At 30.6% G+C, this 20,137-nt stretch overlaps 1 protein-coding gene across 3 annotated transcripts in view; it reads right to left on the reverse strand.

The window, feature by feature from the left end:
* Nucleotides 1–20,137, reverse strand: part of LOC118189884 (signal peptide peptidase-like 2B) — a 100,804-nt gene that overhangs the window by 17,939 nt on the left and 62,728 nt on the right. For 2 of the 3 annotated variants that reach the window (XM_085815289.1, XM_085815286.1), the window contains exons 7-12: nt 19,860–19,956; nt 14,808–14,921; nt 14,639–14,720; nt 14,334–14,408; nt 14,195–14,269; nt 12,455–12,554 (exon numbers count right to left, since the gene is read on the reverse strand). In XM_085815289.1, the coding sequence (XP_085671415.1) occupies nt 12,455–12,554; nt 14,195–14,269; nt 14,334–14,408; nt 14,639–14,720; nt 14,808–14,921; nt 19,860–19,956 (543 nt within the window). The remainder of the gene's footprint in view (nt 1–12,454; nt 12,555–14,194; nt 14,270–14,333; nt 14,409–14,638; nt 14,721–14,807; nt 14,922–19,859; nt 19,957–20,137) is intronic. The other variant, XM_085815287.1, reaches the window with a different exon arrangement.

A 20,137-nucleotide genomic window follows, 5' to 3' on the forward strand; every position in this document is an offset into this window, starting at 1 on the left:
ACTTTGTTTCTTAAAAACAAAATCATGCAAAATGTTTTATATAATTTAAATTCTATACAAAACATAATATAAAAAAATTAAAATGAAGTAAGCAATAAATATCCGTATTTTCAAGAGAAAACAGACAGCAGTCCAGTATCCAAAGCAACGAATGTAAAACTGTTGCCAAATCCACATGTCTAAAAGGATGAAACTATCATCAGAAAGCAATAACCAATCACAATTGTGCTTTGTGGATGACATAATTCAAAGTATACAAACCTTTTTGCCATAGGCTAATGAAGAGAGGGAAAAAAAAAAGGAAAATTCCTTTTGTTGTGCCTCGCAAGACACATGCGCATCAGAATAAGAAGACTGCGATGTGCGTGTTGTGTGTCCAAAAATCAAAAGAAAATAAGCAGCATTTTATCTCATATTTTCAACAGTCAGCAGTCCAGTATACTATAAATTGAATGAAAAACTGTTGCCAAAACCACATTTCTAATACAATGAAACTATTCAAAATGATGATATTTCCTCAAAAAAGATAACATAATTTTAATTCTAATTTTGAAAAAAATCGCTTCGAGGTGCACTGGCTCTTGTCTAGATGCACCTATGTACCAAAATTTGTAGCCCTGCATCTATTAGCTTATGCGCAGCGTGAACGAAAGACACACACAGTCAGATGCTTTCTTTTATTGTATGTAGAGATGTCTAAATCCACATATTGTACACATCAATTATACTAGTAAACAGTTATGCCAAAAACACAGCAATTCTACCAAACATTGGAAACGGAGGAATAGATAATCAAAAAGTACCCACATTTCTCTATATTTGTGTTCTTCAGAAGAAAAGAGTTTCGAATGCGTGTACCAATATGACTGAGTAGAGAATTTCTTGCTGTGCATATTACAGATTTCTAGCATTTCTTTGAACACTCATGTTTTTCAACTCTTACTTTAACATTTCCTGAATCTCCATAGCCTTAAGTAAAAAATAATCTAAAGGGAGACAAAAGTTAACATATATAAAAATAATTAATTTACAGTTACTGCACATCACCTATTCTCTTTAAAATTTCATCACCAATTGCTTTTATATGGCAAAATATGTTTTTCTTAACAAACTTATTAATCTTCATTTCAGTTTCTGTAGCAATTATTTTGATGCTATTTTCTAGACCTATGTGTCAGAATTTTAATTAGGAAACCTTGTATAACAAAATTAAAATATTTGGGCCATACAAATATATTACTGTTTTTGAGATTTTTAAAATGTTTATATTCACTTCTCTTTTGTTTTTTCTTTCTGTCATAAGCTAAGGTAGATCTTCATCAATTTCTCTTTCTTTAATGATATATATTATTAATGCTCCTACTATATGCTTTATATAAGGCTTTTCAACATTTCATTTTGTTCTTTGTTTTTTTCTCTTTCTATTCTAATCTGATCCAATCTCCAGTTTTCTCTCTTCATTTGTTGATGTGTCTTTACAATTTTTTTGTAAAATACTTAAACAACACATTTTGCTTTAAATTTTCTTCCTCACTCATCTTGGTTTATAATGAATTCATATTTGAAAGTCTGTGGAATTCTGATAAATCATTTGCATTCACATTATTTGTCTGTATTTATGCTCATTAAGTCTAAATTTGTAAACAGATGACAAAAGTATTTACATTACTTGCTACAACAGCAACTGTAGCAAACGGTTGAATATGCATATATACAGTATGCATATTTGGATTTATCCAGTGCACACAATTCATGTGTGTTATACATCAATGTACCGAATGGTTATAATTAAACCTATAAACAACATCCTACAGTGCAAATGGATGAATGGAATGCAACGAAATTTTGTATATAGCCTATACACGAGATGTGCTCACAAAATTTTGTAAAAATATTTATTTCCAAAATGTGCAACAGAGGACAGGTTAGGGTATGAAACGTTTGCAGATGTCATGTTTAATTCGATGTTTCCAGCTCTACTAATAACGGTCTCTTTAGCTGAACGTGCGTTATTGATAAAACCGTTTTACGAAAACAAGGGGAATGCTTCTGCTGCAGTTCGTGAATTTCGTCATGGAAGGAACCTACGACGTGGACCAGTGTCTACTAAAGGTATCAGTGCCCATGATTAAGAGATTTGAAGATATGGGGAAATTAGGAGTTCAACCTGGAAGAGGCCGTAAACGTATTACACGGCACTTGTTGATGCTGTCAAGACAGCTGTTGACGCACAGTCACAGACATCAGAGTTTGAGGGCAGTAGCGCATGTGCAGTTTATTGACAGACAGGGTACTCTTACAGCACCGTCCGAAAAGTACTCAGAAATGTAATGCACTATTTCTCATACAAGATTCACCATACCCAGGAACTGCTTGATAGGGACAAGCCACAACGTCTCTCATTTGCAGTCAGTTTTCTCAACAGAATGACTGTTGATCTGTCACGGCCTCGGAATATTCTGTGGAGCGACGAGGCACATTTCTACCTCAATCGGACGGTCAACACACAGAATTGCCACATTTGGGCTAAGGAAAATCAGCGAATGCACATTGAAATTCCCCAAAAATACATAATAATTTCTTGTTTAGTTACAAAGTTCCGCTGTTCAAGTCCTATAATTGCTGTGTCGAGAATACCGACTAATTTATCAATCGAAATTTTTTCGTTTTCAATAACCTCTGTGTCACTTTCTTCACTATGGGAAGTGAATTATAATGACAAGGAACTTGATTTAAATCATATCAAAGACGGAGTACATCGAGATGAAATACTACATTTAGTAAGGAATTATAAGCCAAATAAAATAAAAACATCTGCCCTGAAGATAAGGATAGTGCTAACAGATCAACTTCCAAATCATTGCGTGCCGCGTCCTTTCCCTCCCCCTGCAGAGCAGCGTGAAATTGATAAACATATTTCGGAATGATTAGATAATCAAAGGATATGCGTTTATCCATTTTTTGCAGCAATTCCACTTTCTGTTTAATGGATTTCGAAACATACTTTCGCTTTGTAGATCCTTTACATATTAGTAAATATATATCGGAAATTCTTTTTGACATAATCGAAAGTTCAAGCTTACTTTTATAAAATTTCTCTAACAGTCTGCAAAAAATAATAAGACGGATCCAATTCGAAGATTAAGGAACAACGCAAACTGCAACATTAATTGAATTAGATAATTTTAGTTTAGCTTATACCATCCGTTACACATTAAACGCACATGCGTTAACGTATTATGTGCATGCGCACACGCATATTCGCAGCCGTAAAGGTCTTACGCGCACGCGTAAACACCTATGCGCATGCATCAACGCGACGCACGCGCAGAAAATTTGTAGCTTTGAGGTACGGATTATAGATCATTCTGGATTATGGGTGTCCGAATTAACGACTTTTGACTATACATAACTTTGCTGCATTCCGTTCACCCATTTGTGCTGTAAGATGACGTTTATAGGAAAAGTTTAATTATAACCACCCTGTAATATATAGCATAGAATTTGATTTTGGTAATTTTTATGGTAATATTTATTTCAGTTCCTTAAAAAATAATACAAATGCTCTACATTAGTAAATAAAATAAAAATAATTAAATAAAATCGGTTTAAAAGTGTTTATTTTTTAATATACATTTTTAATGTATTTCTCATTTAATGTATTGGCCCATCTGAATTACCTGTCCTAAAACATTTATCTGTTGGCCGATTCAGCACTGGAGAAAACATATTAAAAGAAATATGTAATTAATAAAATATCAAATTTATGAAATTAAAAATAAAATTACAGTTATTAACCCTTTCAACTACGCAAATGCTCATGTCCATTAAACAAAAAACACCCTGGCATATTTTCTTGCAAAATGCTAAGACCTTACTTGCACTGTGATGCCTCAACAAAAATACCACTTGCATGGCACTACTTGAAATAAAAATGCCTATTATAAAAGTTGCTTTCTTAAAAAAAAAAGAAAAAAAAAAAAAAAAAAACTGATCTCTGTAATGATATAACCCTTTTATACTGGATACTGGGACAGTTTCTCTGTTGGAGAACAATGGCTAATTTACATAAAGCTGCTGATACCTTTATGATGAAAATTTATCATGACGGAATCCTTCCTTTGTATAGGTTCCTGTCAACAGTAGCCAATTTGCACAACAGTGTTGGCACCTTTACGATGAAGCAATCCCTGTTACGCAAAGTGCACTGTTTGGTACCGAGAAAGTTCGGTTTAATTTTTATTCCATATTCACCATTTATAATGATAAAACCAAGAAAAGAATCCAGAAATTTAAATTAATGGCATTAAACAGTTTTCTATGCTACACTTTGATTTGCTTTCTTTGAACTTTATAAGCAAATTCATAACCTGTTTATGTACCTATATATATGAGGGAAACATTTTCAGCCTCACAGTAAAAGGAAAGTTTTAATTTCTCATTATGATTTCTCTGCATAATTATCACTAAATCAATGCTTTTATGCACTCTGTAATGAAATATTTTTAAAGTCATATTACAGAATAATTTGTCTCCAGTCTCACAATACTAAACAAACTACTAAAATCATCATTCATGTTGAAGTCATATGCTCAAAGTGAGTTTTCCATTACAGGAAACATGAAAATTTGGCAGGGAGCAGGTCAGGAGGATAAGGTAGATGGGAAAGTGAGGCAAGGCTGCAATCAGCCAAAGCAATGTGCAATTGTGGCATGGTGAGGAGGTGCACTGTCTTTATGCAGAATTACTCTTTTCTTAGTTTTGCTTTTCCTTTTCATACAAATTCTCACTTTGTGTGTCAGATTAGTATGATATTCTCCACTAACAGTGAAAGTGTTTATCAGAAAATCAATGTAAATGTAATAAACTTCTTTTTTCCCCCTTGATTTCTGTTGTGAAGTAAAGTTTCTAGGGAACAGTCATGGCGGCACTTTATACACAAAATGATGAATGATGTATGCACACCTTTTGCCGATATTTGCAAATATTCAGACACTGTTCTCACAATCATCTGATGATCATTCATGATTCTATCCAGCACAGCATTTATGTTTTCCTGTATTGTTTCAATTACTGGATGTTTTCTCATGATCCGTCCAAAATGCTTTCAATTTTATATGTGAAGTCTGCAACCCATTGTTTAACAGCTTCAAATTACATTTCCTAACATCTTCAGTATGTCTTGGTAAATTATTGTTGCAGTAAGAACTTTGCAAAAGAGTAGCCGAGTCACAGCCACTCTCTTCTCTGACACTTCATTTATTTTCTACTTGATCAGAAAAATGGGAGGGGGATGGGAAAAACATGTCAATTTCATGAAATTTCAGTATCATAAAGTTTCAGTCTAACATCACACAAAATTTTAACTACCTAGCACTTACATTAAAATATATAAAGAATGTATCTCAATTCTGCTGTTATTACAAATATTATATACATGAAGAGAAACTATGATTTATATATACACAAACACACAATTGCTCTTGGGCTGAAATACTGGCACGTCTTGAAAAATGAAGTTTTGAGATAAACATATTTAAAGTTCCCCTTGGTTTTGAAATGTGAGAATCGCATGCTCAATCAGTGGATTAAGGAGAAAGCATTAATAAAAGGCTTCATACAAATTCTGTTAATAACAACAATTATAAAATGTCAAAAAATTAGCATTATTTAATAATGAATTTTATTAAACTGTGTAACTGTTCTTCTTATTTTTTACTTCCTTGTACGAAGTAAAAAGGAAGTATTGTAATCGCAAAAAGTTTCAGGCATCATATTTCAGTGCAAATATCCATTTTACCGCTATCGAATGCAATTTAACGATGTTTTTGCGTGACATCTGTATGTAAGGACAGAATAAAGGAGTCTTTTCCCCCAAAAAAATTACAAAACTAATTTAAAATGAATTCTGAAGAGAATTTTTCATTGCGCCTGTGCGTACGAACTTATCTTGCATAACTCAAAAATGAGTAGCCTCAGAATGTTGAAATTTTGTATATAGGACAGCTATAACATGTAGATGTCCACCTCGTATTTTGGTTGCAATCAGCCGCACCAAAAGTATATAAATATATGTATATAATCTTTCACTTAGTTTGAAAAGTGATTTTTGATCACTTTTGATACTTCTTTTGATACTCGAAATTTTTTATACTTCTACTAAATTTATATAAGGAGATAATATAATCAATATTTCTTTAGTAAATAAATATATGTGTGTATATATATATATATATATATATATAACTATAAACATTAATTCTTCCTCTCTATTCTAAAATCATAATAACTTATCTGCATTGCGTCATTCAAATTAATCATGCGATCTTACGTAACCGTTAATACCAGATGCCTCTTGACGACCAATCACCGAATTGTAAACCAAAACTTTTCTCTTCGTGTGCTTCCATCTTTCGTAACTACGCACTTCAGCTTTTGCTCTCTACTGTGCTAAGATGTAATTTCGCTGGCTTGCTTTCTATCCCAACAATATCAAAAATGTAAATCTTCTGTGGAAAGGCACGACTAGAGTGCCAAGTGACTGTGGCCACAAATATCAATTGGAAATAAAAATGGAATTAAAACTGCCTCGACTGCCAAGTTCTTTAAATACTACGCAATCAAAATTCTTCTTCAATATGGATCTAAGCACGCATCGACAGTGTTCCGTCTTTCCTTTGCTTTTATCATGACAATTAAGCCGGTAGAATAGTTTCCTGCAGCCTGAAACTTCAATGGAAAATTGAGTTCAGCTCTTCAAATCATCGTTTTGTGATAAATCCAAGATAATGTGAAAGAAGTGAATCATCAAATTTGTTTTTTCAGTGTTTAAAAAATAACAGATCATTCTTCTGCTGTGGTGTTCTGCAAGTGCTTCAAAATAATAATCACGCGTAGTGTTTACAGATTGAAAGTAATCTCTCGATAAATTGAGAAGTTTGAATGCCTAGTGAAAAGGAAATCATCAGTGAATTACCGTTTAAGAATTCAGCATTACAGCGGGTTCAAGGTTGATCCGAGTTAGTGTTTGCAAGTATGTGCGACAGAAAATTATTTGCACTTCCACTTTTTCAACAGCTCAAAAATTATTACATTCGTGTGAATCTAGCTCAAGAACTAAATTATTTAATGTGCTGCGGATTCTATAGTTTTCATTTCAACTTTGGTTAAAATCTGCAATTTGTTTTGAGAAAATCTGAAATTCTTGTTCATTAATTTTTCTAATTTTTCATAATTATGTGTGAGCAAATTAAGTAATTAATTTTAAGCTATTTAAATTATTCATAGGGAAGGATATTAAGATAAGTTTTTATGTTTTTGAAATTTTGTTGAGAATTTTGAATAAAAATTTTATAATTATTCTAAAAATAAAGATGTTAAAAATAAGTGAAATTAGTACAGATAAGTAATATGAAATTATGGTAAATGCATGTTAAAATTTATGGGTTTATTGTGTGTTAAGTATAGTATGATGAGGGTGTACTGGTTCCTTCAACAGAGGCCTGCAATTACCTTTGTACAGTTGTTCCTTTTACCCTCTTCATGCAAGATAATGTTGGAGGCTCTCATTTTATGAATGCATGTAAATTTTTTATATTATTATTATTATATTTTTTATTATGGAATGTATTAGTGCAGTTCTCAAAGGCCAGTTACCTTAATGCAATGAACGGAGGCCTTTTCAAGTAACTGTCTAGGCACCCTGGGCCACCAGTGCAGAGAACACACTGGTTAACTCAAGAGGACAGCCCTATTGATGGATATGTTTGTTTAGAAGTATTGCGAGGTTTCCAGTTTGGTAAAATCAGGAATTGTAAATCAAAGATGATAACGGTGAAACCATAAATTCTGAAAATCTAAATCCTATTATTTATGATGTTAAATTATAATTTATCAGATGGAAATAAGTACCATAAATATTTATGTGCATTACATTTAATTATAAGTAATGATTATGTAAAAGTTTTTGTGGTATTCTGTAATAACAAGAACCTTCCCTGAAGAATTATGATTATGTGAATTCTCAAACAAAAAGACTTTTGGACTGAAATGCTGAAAAATTCAATAGGACTTTAAAAATTAAAAATTTATTTTAAAAAAATTGATATTTATAAATTATACTTTACAGGACAAAAAATTTTATGATTTATTTATTTTTATTTATTTATTTTTTTTTTTTTTTTACATTTGCTAGTGTTTTAACTCTTTCTCTTTAAAAAGGCTTCTGTGTCGCTACGCCTTTTTCTTTTTGAAGGGGGGAAATATGTAAGATAATAATGTATGAATCAGAATTATAATATAACTATAAACATTAATTCTTCCTCGCTATTCTGAAATCGTAATAACTTCTCTGCATTGCCTCATTCAAATTAATCATGCGATCTTACGTAACCGTTAATACCGGATGCCTCTAGACGACCAATCACCGAATTGTAAACCAAAACTTTTCTCTTCGTGTGCTTCCATCTTTCATAACTACGCACTTCAGCTTTTGCTCTCTACTGTGCTAAGATGTAATTTCGCTGGCTTGCTTTCTATCTAAAAAATATCAAAAATGTAAATCTTCTGTGAAAAGGCACGACTAGAGTGCCAAGTGATTGTGGCCACAAATATCAATTGGAAATAAAAATGGAATTAAAACTGCTTCGACTGCCAAGTTCTTTAGATATTACCAAGTTAGCATTCTAGCATACTATGCAATCAAAATTTTCTTCAATATGGGTCTAATCACGCATCGACACTGCTCTGGCTTTTTCTTGTGATTTTATTATTACATATATATATATATATATATATATCCACTCTGTTACTTGGCTCAGTGATCTCAGTTTCTTTATTCTTATGTTTGTAAATTGTAAATTTTTTGTTGAAAAAATGATTTAATTATGTTGTTCTTATCTTCCGGTTAAGGTTTTCATGCCTTTAGTAAATCTGTATGCAATATTTGTAAAATTATTAACAATTTAAAAGTTGTTTAAGTGCAGCTAGGCCTAATTATTTTTGCCATGGCGGCTATGTTTGTTTACATTTGAAACTTTGTCAGAATAGTGATTTGTGCCAATCTAGAGAAACTAAGCTTCACAACAACAAAGATAATGCCTTCTTTTATTACTGGGAATTAAATTATGCTTAATGCATTCTGGAATTTATTCGAGGAAATAAGTTTTTAAGATTTTATTTCATAATTTTTAGTATAGATATTTTGAGTTTTTGTGTATTTTAGCCTTGTAGAAAAGTGAGGATTGAATTAATTGAATGAGAAATACTGAATCCTCTGTGAAAAACTTTTTTTTTGGGGGGGGAGGTTTGTTTAATTTCTTTTATACATCATTTTAGATTTATTATAATATTTTAACAGAACATGTGGCAAAGATTAGGTAATTTTTTAGATGATATAAATGCATTCTTAGTTATAAAACGAATGAAATGTAACGCTGTTAAGAGAACTTAGCGTAGCGCCAGAGTGTCACTATGGTAAACAAATATAGTGAATTTTAAAGAATGCATTTATTCTATTGTGGTTCGCGCACTATCGACGAAGTAGACTTAATTCAATCCAATAAGTTTAAACAAAATGCAAGAAAAAATTTGTATAATTTAATATTCCGTACAAGGAAGTCATGTAGGTACACATCAGATTTTTTTTTTTTTAACATTATGTTAAACTATACTGGAAGTTCACGGCTTATAATAATGAAAAAAAATTAGAGACAAGTTTTATTAATAACATTACCATATTGTGACATGTACTGTAAAATTATAGTATGGCATTCTCAATGTTTCGATGTGACATTATTCAAAATACAAAAGAAATTTAAACACTTCCCAAGAATAAACTATATTTACATAACTTTCAAAATAGAACCTATCTTTATGATTCAAATTTTTTATTGTTCTAAAATGCTGAATAACAGTTTGATATTGCAATTCTGAAGATTAAACTTTGTAGACCATCAAATTTTTTCTTAGATATTACACGATATTTGTTGTAAACTAGAAAGACTGCAAACTTTTCTTGCATCTGGAGGCTTTCACACTAATATTTACCAGAAACAATTTTAAAACCTGTTTCTTTAAAAGAAGTTCTTATAGAAGAAATAATCCAGTGATTGTTTTTCTTTTTTCAGCAAAGAAATGTCACTGAAGTCTACAGTGTTACTGTTAGTATTTACAATAAAATTTGGACATATCTGATTTGTGCTATCCTTTACATCAGTAAGTCACCATGCCCCATTTGCAAACATTTGAAAGGATTGCCTTGTTTCTTTGCCATTCTTATTGAAATGGCATAGTGAGATTGAACATAGATGGAGCCTTGTTTCAATGATCATTTCACATTTTTCCAATTAAAGAGACAGCACAACTTCCTTCATTCTGTGTGTGGACAATCACTAGAAATTTAAGCACCTTGCTTTTAATCTGTAACTTTACCACGACATACAAGTAACAAGCAACAAAGTATTTATTATTTTTTTTTTTACTATCCACAACTACTGTCTGAATACAGCACTATCTCTAAACTAAGCATTTTGCACATAGCTATTTTTACTTCCAAAACATTTAGCATGGATGTCCAATTCCAATTTTCAGCTTCGTGTCATAGATAACAGTAGACATCAGTAAGACTGTTTTTTCCCAAATCTCAAATTGTGAAGTTGTAGATGGATTATTTAAAATAAAATGATTAAATTTCTCCATGCAGTGTGGGCAGAGCTGCTTGCAAATTAAAATATGATACATGAAATGAGAGATTAATGCAGTTTTATCAATTTCCTACAGCTCATAATAATTATTCATCTTCTTCACTCGCATAAAAGACATTAGAAATATTTGCTCTTTCCAAAACACTACAATAATGGCATAATTTGAGATGGACTACATATGGGAATTAAGTGATGACTACATATGGGAATTACATATGGGAATTAAGTAATTTGAGATGGACTACATATGGGAATTATTCTTTCCAAAACACTACAATAATGGCATAATTTGAGATGGACTACATATGGGAATTAAATCAACTCAGCAAATGTCGGCACAGCTCAAGAACGGTTACTGCTTATGAACAGAATATGCAGTGCTTCCACTAAGCATGTGTTACTAACTAAGAAGTGTCAGCATTGCAGCGATCTAAGATAGGATACCAAAGAATGCAACAAAAACACTAATGCCATTTGTTAGTGTGGTAATGAACTAAAATATGTGCTAAAGCTGCTGCTGCAAAGAAGACTATTTTACAATGTTGGGAAAGGTTATAATTCAAAATTTGCATTTTTCCAGTTGTGCCAACACTGCAATCCATGAACACTACATATAATTTGGATTTATCTCACCTTAAAAGTATTTAAAATGCAAAAGGCAAGGACTAGTTCTAAATAATAGCATGACAAAAATGTTTGCTAAAACACAGGTTATATTATGAAGAAAATATCAATATAATTTTATAATTAAATCATATAAATTAAATATCTCAATTTTATACTGCTTTCAAAGGTCGAAACTCTTCACCCAACAAAATTTATAATAAATAACTTTTAGACTTTTTTTTTTTTTTTTTACTTTTTCATATTTCTGTTTACTACAAATTATTATACAATCAAACATGATTTGTTTAATCATCAGTTATAAAAATGATTATGATTAGTTAGAAAAACTTTACTAGCAATATATTCCTTATGTGTGTATATATATATGTAAGAAAAATAAAGAAAATGTAAAAGATTGCATTAACAGCATAAATTAATTTCCCTTCTCTATTCGAAAAATAGTAACCTCTATTTGTACTGAGTATTTTTGAGATTAATCTATGTCATACAACTCTTACATAATTCTGATGTTGTAAAGGGAACTAAAACTCAAATAGCCAACAGTAATTTTATAGCAATATTAACTATCCAATCAAAATGCATTGAGAAGCAAAACTAACTCAGTCTGAACTAAGATTTCACCCTAAACATAATGCACTTGCTTTCTACGCTTTCGGCTATCTTGACTGCAGTCTGTCTCCTCCTTCTAATCTTACGGCAAATTTATCTAAAATGTAAACTTTTTGGAATAGATACATTTAATGTGCCAACTTGTTTGTGACTGCAACATGATTGATTACTGAAATAAAGTTGAATTAAATATACCTTGACTGCAAATTTCTTATTCATTGTGAATCGGCGTTTCACCATTCTACAAAATCAAAATTCTAGCTGTTCATTACGGATTCAATCGCCTGCATTCTATGACAGAATCTATTACACACATATATATAAAATATAATTTATTATTAGAAAGGTTATTATTATGTTTATTACTTTGCAGCTTTAGCTTATTAATTTAATTGTAATTACTTTTATTTGGAATTTATATTAAATATATATATATATTTCCAAACCTAAAGCCTGATGGATTAACATGTTTGTTCAATTTATAAATTTATAAGTTAACAATAGCACAGACTTACCGGGAACTAAAATGTCACCAAATCCCAAAAGTGAATACTGCCGAAAACAAACAGCAAGAGGGTCAAAGCCAAAATAATCCACTCGCAATACCATAGGCAGCTAGAGATTTTTTTTAATATTATATTACATATATATTTTGATACATCAGAAAAATATACAATATGAGAAATGTTTAATGAAATATATCTGAGAATGAGCATGCGTTTAGACAAAAGGTAATTGTTTTCCGATTACAAAACTTTTACTTGAAATTATTTAATAGGAATGACAGCCAGTTCTATGAAAGGCAATTTCATAATTCTCAATTAAGTAAATATTTATTCAGAACTAGATGCAAAACTTCACGAGTTTCATTTCACCCATTTATCAAAAATATCCAAATTCAACATTTCAATTCAATATGGAAGAACTTTAAATAAAAATAATTCCTATCTATGTTACACATGTGAAAAACTTATACGCACTCAAAATGCAAATATTTAGATGGGATTCACATATTTGAATCTTTAACCAGTATTAATTTAAAATGTTAAGATAAATGAACGTTTGAAAAGTGGCTGATGTGTATCTGAAAACAGCTCCAAAACATAACCACCTTATGTTACAGACGACAAGATGCACTTTTATGCTTTGAAAAACTGATCTCGAAAAAATAAGAGAATTTCAAAGCATATATCTAAATATACAATTCTTAGGGAAATATAAAAAGAAGCATCTAGTATGAAATGTTTTGTAAGTAATGTAATTGAAGTATACAGATCATTAAGTTTTTGAAAAGAATAATTAAAGCAATCATGCAATAAACAATAATATTAAGGCAAATGACAGTGCAAAAATTACTGAAAATGAGACTGATAGTGTTGTTTGAAATTAAGATAATAATAACAATCAAACTAAACTATCAATTAAAGGAATTAATTAACAATCATGATTCTAAAATAATCATTACATCATAAAATTAAATTTCTTAAAATAATAACAAAAGTTTCAAATAATCTGTGCCATATATTATTCAATAAGCAAAATGCTGATTCAAAATCCATCACTGCTCTCCAGACAAGATTCCAATAAGCAGTTTCATTGGATACCAGCAAGCTAAGTCACAAGCAACTCATTCACTATGGTGTTCATGAGCACTTCTTCTGACTCAGGTACTACCAGTAAAATATTTGTGACTAAGTTTCCCAGTGTAGACAAGGTGGTAATGTACTGGAGGAATTGGGATAATTTTGTTCGACAGCCTGGTATTGACACAGTGTCAAAACTCCCAGATCATTTAACTGATATCTAATTAAATTTAGTCTTAAGGATCACAAAAAATTCTATAAAAAATTCATTTATTATTGAAGAGCATTTTAAAGAAACTGAACTTTTTTTTTCATTTCCTTATTTAAGATGGTAAAGTCTTGACTTAAAAAGAAGTCTTATTATGTTTTCATTATAATAAATTCAATTACTTAATAATAAATATATAATTAAATAATGATTTAGCAGTATGCAATTTACATATATTTAATTCCTAACTGTGTTTATATGCAATAAAAAGATTATGAAACTAAATGTAATTTTATATCTTTTGCGATATAACAATCGAAATGTTACAAATCAAGATATCAAAATAAAACACATTAAAATTATTTTTTAATATATAATACTGACTAATTTACAGTTCACACTCAAATAAATGTCATTAACTTTGAAAACTTGGGGATAAATAATTAGATATAGAGAAACTTTACCATTTCTTCAGACTTCCCACCTGTAGCCACTTCTTCCATAATGCTTTGTCCTTTCTGGTCAAAAGAAAATATTGACTACAGGATTTTACAAAACAAACTGATATTTATTTCAGTGATAAACATAATTCATGATACTTACCATAGTTAAAAATGGAGTAATGAAAACGAAAAAAATGTCATAGAAGAAAAGTAACACTAGAAGAACAGTACATATCTGAAAGAAACAGATATTTAAGAGAAAAGTAAAATCTGCTGAACAAGATTTTAAAATGCACATTACTATAAAAGTAGTTTCATAAACACTTTATTTTAAAATTATTTATACAGAAATCTATCAATATTTTTTTTAACAAGAACTACTGTTAACAAACAAATTTCATAAACTAATATATTCTTAAACTTTAAGAAACTTTTGTAAAAATGTCACTGCATTTTAATCCTTACTTTTAAACTTGGCAGCCTGATTGACTTTAACATGTTTATGCAAAATGCAACACCTAAAATGTCTTGCAATATCCAAGCATACCTAAAGCATAATTTATAATTAGAATGTAATTTACACAATTATTTACAGAAATCATATATTTAAATTTAATATTTTTTTTTTACTCACTTCTGCTTTCTTATCACAACCCAACATATAGAAATAGCCATTGAAAAAGCTATTAATGAAACCTGTCTCAAATCAATTTTGTATGATGTATGTCCACATTTCAAATCAAAAAACCTAAAACATAATTTTTTTTTTTTTAAGTTCTCTCAAATATTCACTACAGTGAAAATTAATTTTATATTTCAACTAATTGAAAATTTTACACATTAAAAGATGACAAAACTATAAATACAAGATTACACTAAATTATATATAAACTATTAAAAAAAAAAAAAAAAAAAAAAAAAAAGAGGATGACCCATTTTAAAACTAAAGTCCCTGATCCTAACTTAAATTTAGCTATGTCCCCTTTCAAAGAATCTGTACTGCATCACTTACATCATTATTTCATCTACAATACTGTGGCATTCTTGCCCAATCATCAATCAAAGCTGAAACAAAGGAGCCGAGATTATAAATACCCCAGCTGTTCAGTATGCAGTTAACTTTTCTACCCTGCTCTTTCCCTTCATAAGCATATAATTAATTACTTTGCTGCTTCCATTACATTGTTTGAAGATGTCATACACATATATAAAACAGTGAAGTGCTTAGAGCACCCATAGTGTTGTGTAAACCAAGAAGAGGTGTCTTAAGATATGTGCAAGAAATTATTCATCAGAAATATAAAATGATGTTGCAACTATCAAGCTAGTTGTGCTTTCTGAAGTTATTGTCATCTAACGCACAACCTGTAAGCTTGCCACATTTATTAATCTGGCCATGACCAAAAAGTTAATGGGTGCCTTTTCTTATTCACAACTAAATCCCACACGCACTCATATATCTGTAAAAGATAAAACTTGAAAGACACTTAATTGACATTAGACCTTTAAATTTCTAATTTTCAATTAAAGTACAAACACTTCAAAGCATCTGCACCTTCCCTGCCCTAACCACAGTGTAAAAAAACTCTTGCCCATTCACAGTGCCAAATTAAAACAAAATGTTTTGCCATTATAAATACTCCAGCCACAATACATGTATTCACTTTTGCTGCCTACACTTATTAGCTAAAGGACATCTCTCGACTGCTTCTATTCATTATTAAAAATGTAATATGTTATATTAAAATTATGAGATGCAGATTATCCCCATTATGCTGTGCCATGCCACGAGTCTGAATAGAGTAATCAACAAGTAATAAAGATACATTGTTCAAATTATCAAGTAAGTTCTTCAAAAGTTAGATCTGGTAAGATGCCACCAGTATGTTTGCCATTTTGTAGTGATATAAAATGTAGTAACTTCCAGCCATAAGTTTTAGCAAATGGTTCTACTAAATTCTCTTCTCAGACCAATTTATAATTACACACAAACACATATATATTATTACATATATATATATATATATGCATATTACTTTGTTTACCCAAAAACTAAATAATTTCTTACTTTAAAATACTTTTCTTTTAACATATCCCTTTTCCCTTTAATCAATAACATTACTAAATAAACATATTTAAAGAAAGAATATGCATTTGTTTTGAATTTGGTTGGTGCCAGGATGGAAAGCAGAGACTTTCCTTGGATTCTGGTGCAGCTGTTATTCAATCATAACATCGGAATCAGCAATCCACTCGGCAGACGTGTTAATAATAAATGAAGACAATCCAAACAAGTTTTCACCACACTGGTTTCCAAGAAAAACTGTTTTGTAATAAAACTATTTTCCCCTCCTTTCTCCTTGGAGCATTCACATAGTTCAAGCTTTCTCTTTTCATTCATAGTATGATTTGGAATTTGTGGTAGTTAACAAGTAGCGTGCTTGAAATGGGAAAATACAGCTATACAGCGGCTTTTAAATTGAAAGTCATAGAATTTGCACAGGAAAATGGAAAAAGAGCAGCAGCAAGATTATATAAGGTGGATGAAAAGTGTGTGCGCAACTGGAGCAAACAAAGTGATCAAATGGTGGCAACGAACAAAACAAGATGTGCATTTCATGGTTCAGAAAGTAAGTTTCTGAACTTAGAAAAAAAGTAGTTGCATATGTTCGTGATATGCATGCTAAAGGTTATGCAGTAACACGGGAAATGTGCCAAATAACAGCGCTTGCTGTGACACGAAAAAAAGACATTTCTACATCACAATACAACAAGCAAGTGAAGGCTGGTTGTGGCGAATGATGAAAACGAAATGGATTTTCATACAGTGCGCCAGAACAGATTTTTTTAAAAAATAATGTGTGCAAGGTATTAAAAGAACCAACTTTTATTTAATTTGTGTAAAAGTAAATATTAAAATTGCAAGTGTTGGTTAATTTGTACCTCTATATTGTGCTGTGCAAACTAATGTTGATAATGTAAACGGGGTAATTTATGTTATATATGTGGATGGGAGAAAGTGAGTTTGTAAATTTTACATAGTTATTAGACAACTTTAAATTTGATACTTTTATTACTTATGCCAATTTCTTTCAATTAAGTTCTATTAACTTGGTTGTTTGAAATGAAATTTACACCCCAAATTACTCGAGAAAAAACAAGCACAACATTTGAATGATCCATGTAATGTTCATACCTGTATTTTACTAATGTAATTTTAGTAAAAAAACTGTAGACATTACATGAGTGTATACAGTATCAAAAGATTACACAACATATCAGCCTGGAACATTACAAGAATACCACGATACAGGAGCCAACTTTACTATCTTTGCTACCTCGTACTACAATTGCTCTACATCTTCTTGAACAATGCTTCAAAAAAGAGATAGCTATCAACATCAAAGCTAAAGGAACCAGAACCATCGGATCATACTCGCAGAATTGCTGTGTTTGCATCTTCACAGATGGATCTTCGGATAAGACTAATTAACAGCAGAGCTGGAATAAACTTCATTTTCCTACATAACATCATAACAGAAAATTGGAACTCGAAAAATTGCTTCAAATTACACCTGCAAGCTCCTTTCATACAGAAGACTCTAGAGATCTATATAAAGCTAAAAAATTCCAAGGTCAAACAAATAATAATCTTTAGTGACTCCACACCTGCCCTTCAGGCAATTCAGCAGGGTTTCTCAAGACAGACCCATGAAAAACATAATGCCCTGGCTTACATTGATCAACTAAATAAACACTATATAATGCAATGGTTACGATTTCATGTTGGCATAGACAGCTATGAAACTGTGGACCGCCTAGCCAAAGAAGCAAGACAAATAAATCTCATTATCTTACCTCACTTAGTGCCATGAATTCAGTTGAAGTTGTTTTCTTAGTGAAAACTAAGAAATATGACCATCAGGCAGAAATTTCAGATATGCAAACTTAATGCCAACATAATTACTTCCAAAACCTTGGCAAGATTTAGAACTGACTATTTCATAGGGATCAAAACCTTACTATACAAAACAAGAACCTACACTGCCTGCAGAAACTGCTCTGGAATTTAACTTGGACAAGACCACATCTCCTGGTCCGCTATCTTGACTGCAATGCAGCAAATAAGTGACTGCCCACAGGAAGTCCTCTAGGAAGAAAATTGCTTCAACATAGCTAAGGCAGTCTGCACCGCTCATGGTACCATCTAACTGACTTCATGGACATGACAACAAACGAGCAAACCTTGATAAAGTAGTAGCATAAATACTATTCGAGATGACAATACTATATCTTGCTTTAGGAACATTTTAAAACATACACAGAAAAAAATCACATTGAACAAATTTTAATGGGAAAAAGGCCTAGCAATTTTGAAGTAGAGGTTAAGTGGTGTTAAGAGAAAGAGAAAAGAAAGGTGAAAAAACAGAAAAACACCAGCTATCTTATATTTTTATGTTACAGGATTTCCCCTTTCAAACAATAACATTTTGCACATTTGGCGTCTTCACTGTTTTTTACTCATGCCATCACTTTCTTCTGTAGAGATATCGTAAAAATCAATTTAAGTTTTCTTATTTTTTATATGCTTAGTATTGGGTACATATGTTTAGTATTGTAGATATTATGTATGTATTAGATATAAAGAACTATACTAGTTTAGTACTGCAAACGTACATACAAACCACTCTTTTCTAAGCGATAATTTGAAATGCATTAATTCATTTTACATTAAATCCTATGGAGAAAATTGTTTCAGTTTATAAATATTTTAGATGACAAACTACTCTCAGAGACAAATTACATTTGCGAAACAAGGTTTCACTATATCAAACATATACATATTATAATCATTATATACACGTGGTGCCCCATTAACAGAAAGGTATCAAGTTTTTGTTTAGCATTTAATATAGTAAAAGAATCCAAGCTAAGAAAAACCAAAAAGGTGAAGACCCTTTGGTAATGTTTAATGGTAAAGTACATGATTCACTGATAGTCTAAAATGTAATATTAGATACATTATTTATGAATAAATGACACAACTCTTCATAATAAGGAAATAAGGATTGGCACATAAATCATATTGCCTACATGTCTACCAACCATTTAAGTTGAATACAATTGCATAATGATAATTAATATTACCAGGAAATTTAAAAACCAAGAAATAAAAAATTAAAAAGTACATTTCTGTCATACACCTATATGGTGCAACTGACATTAATTCTATACTTATTAATATTATTATAATATTAATTCTATCCACAACTTATAATGCAACTGACATTAATTAATTCAAATTCCAAATTTTTTTAAATAATATTTCATATTATTCACACAAAATTTTATAAACTCATTAAATGGCATAATTACAGACAATAAAATACATTGATTTATAATCTTAAGTAAATAACTTAAATTTAGTGTACAGAGAAAGAAAGTATTCTACATTAATGACATGCTTCAGCATAGCTACAAATAAATAAAACTTTAAAATATTATCCACTATTATAATATTAACAACTTATCTGAAAGAATTAAGAACTAGATATTTATTGAATTCACATATTTCCAAAACGAATATGCTTTCATAGACTTGACAACTGAAAATTTTTCATGACATTGACTATGAGTATTTATTACACTAAATATATAATAAAGAACATGAAAAGTACAAACATACTTGCAGAATCTACCAGGTATTTTCAGAACCAGAGGTTCTAAACAGCTATGCACAGACAAAATGCTAGCCAGCACAAATACAGCTATTATTAAATACACTGAAAGCAGAGTAAGATAGAACAAAGGTTAAAATTTGAAATCCTGGTAATGTAATGCAATGAAACAAATTTGCAATATAAATATTTATTTTGATTCACACTAAACATATGTCTGCTACCAAACAAATAGATAAAAGCTTTAAATTTTAATAATTTCATTTAGTTATTGATTTAAAGTAAT

The sequence above is a fragment of the Stegodyphus dumicola genome, chromosome 4 (genome assembly GCF_044657685.1).
Source record: "Stegodyphus dumicola isolate Sdum_Otavi_A_Nest chromosome 4, ASM4465768v1".
In the NCBI taxonomy this organism is placed as follows: domain Eukaryota; kingdom Metazoa; phylum Arthropoda; class Arachnida; order Araneae; family Eresidae; genus Stegodyphus; species Stegodyphus dumicola.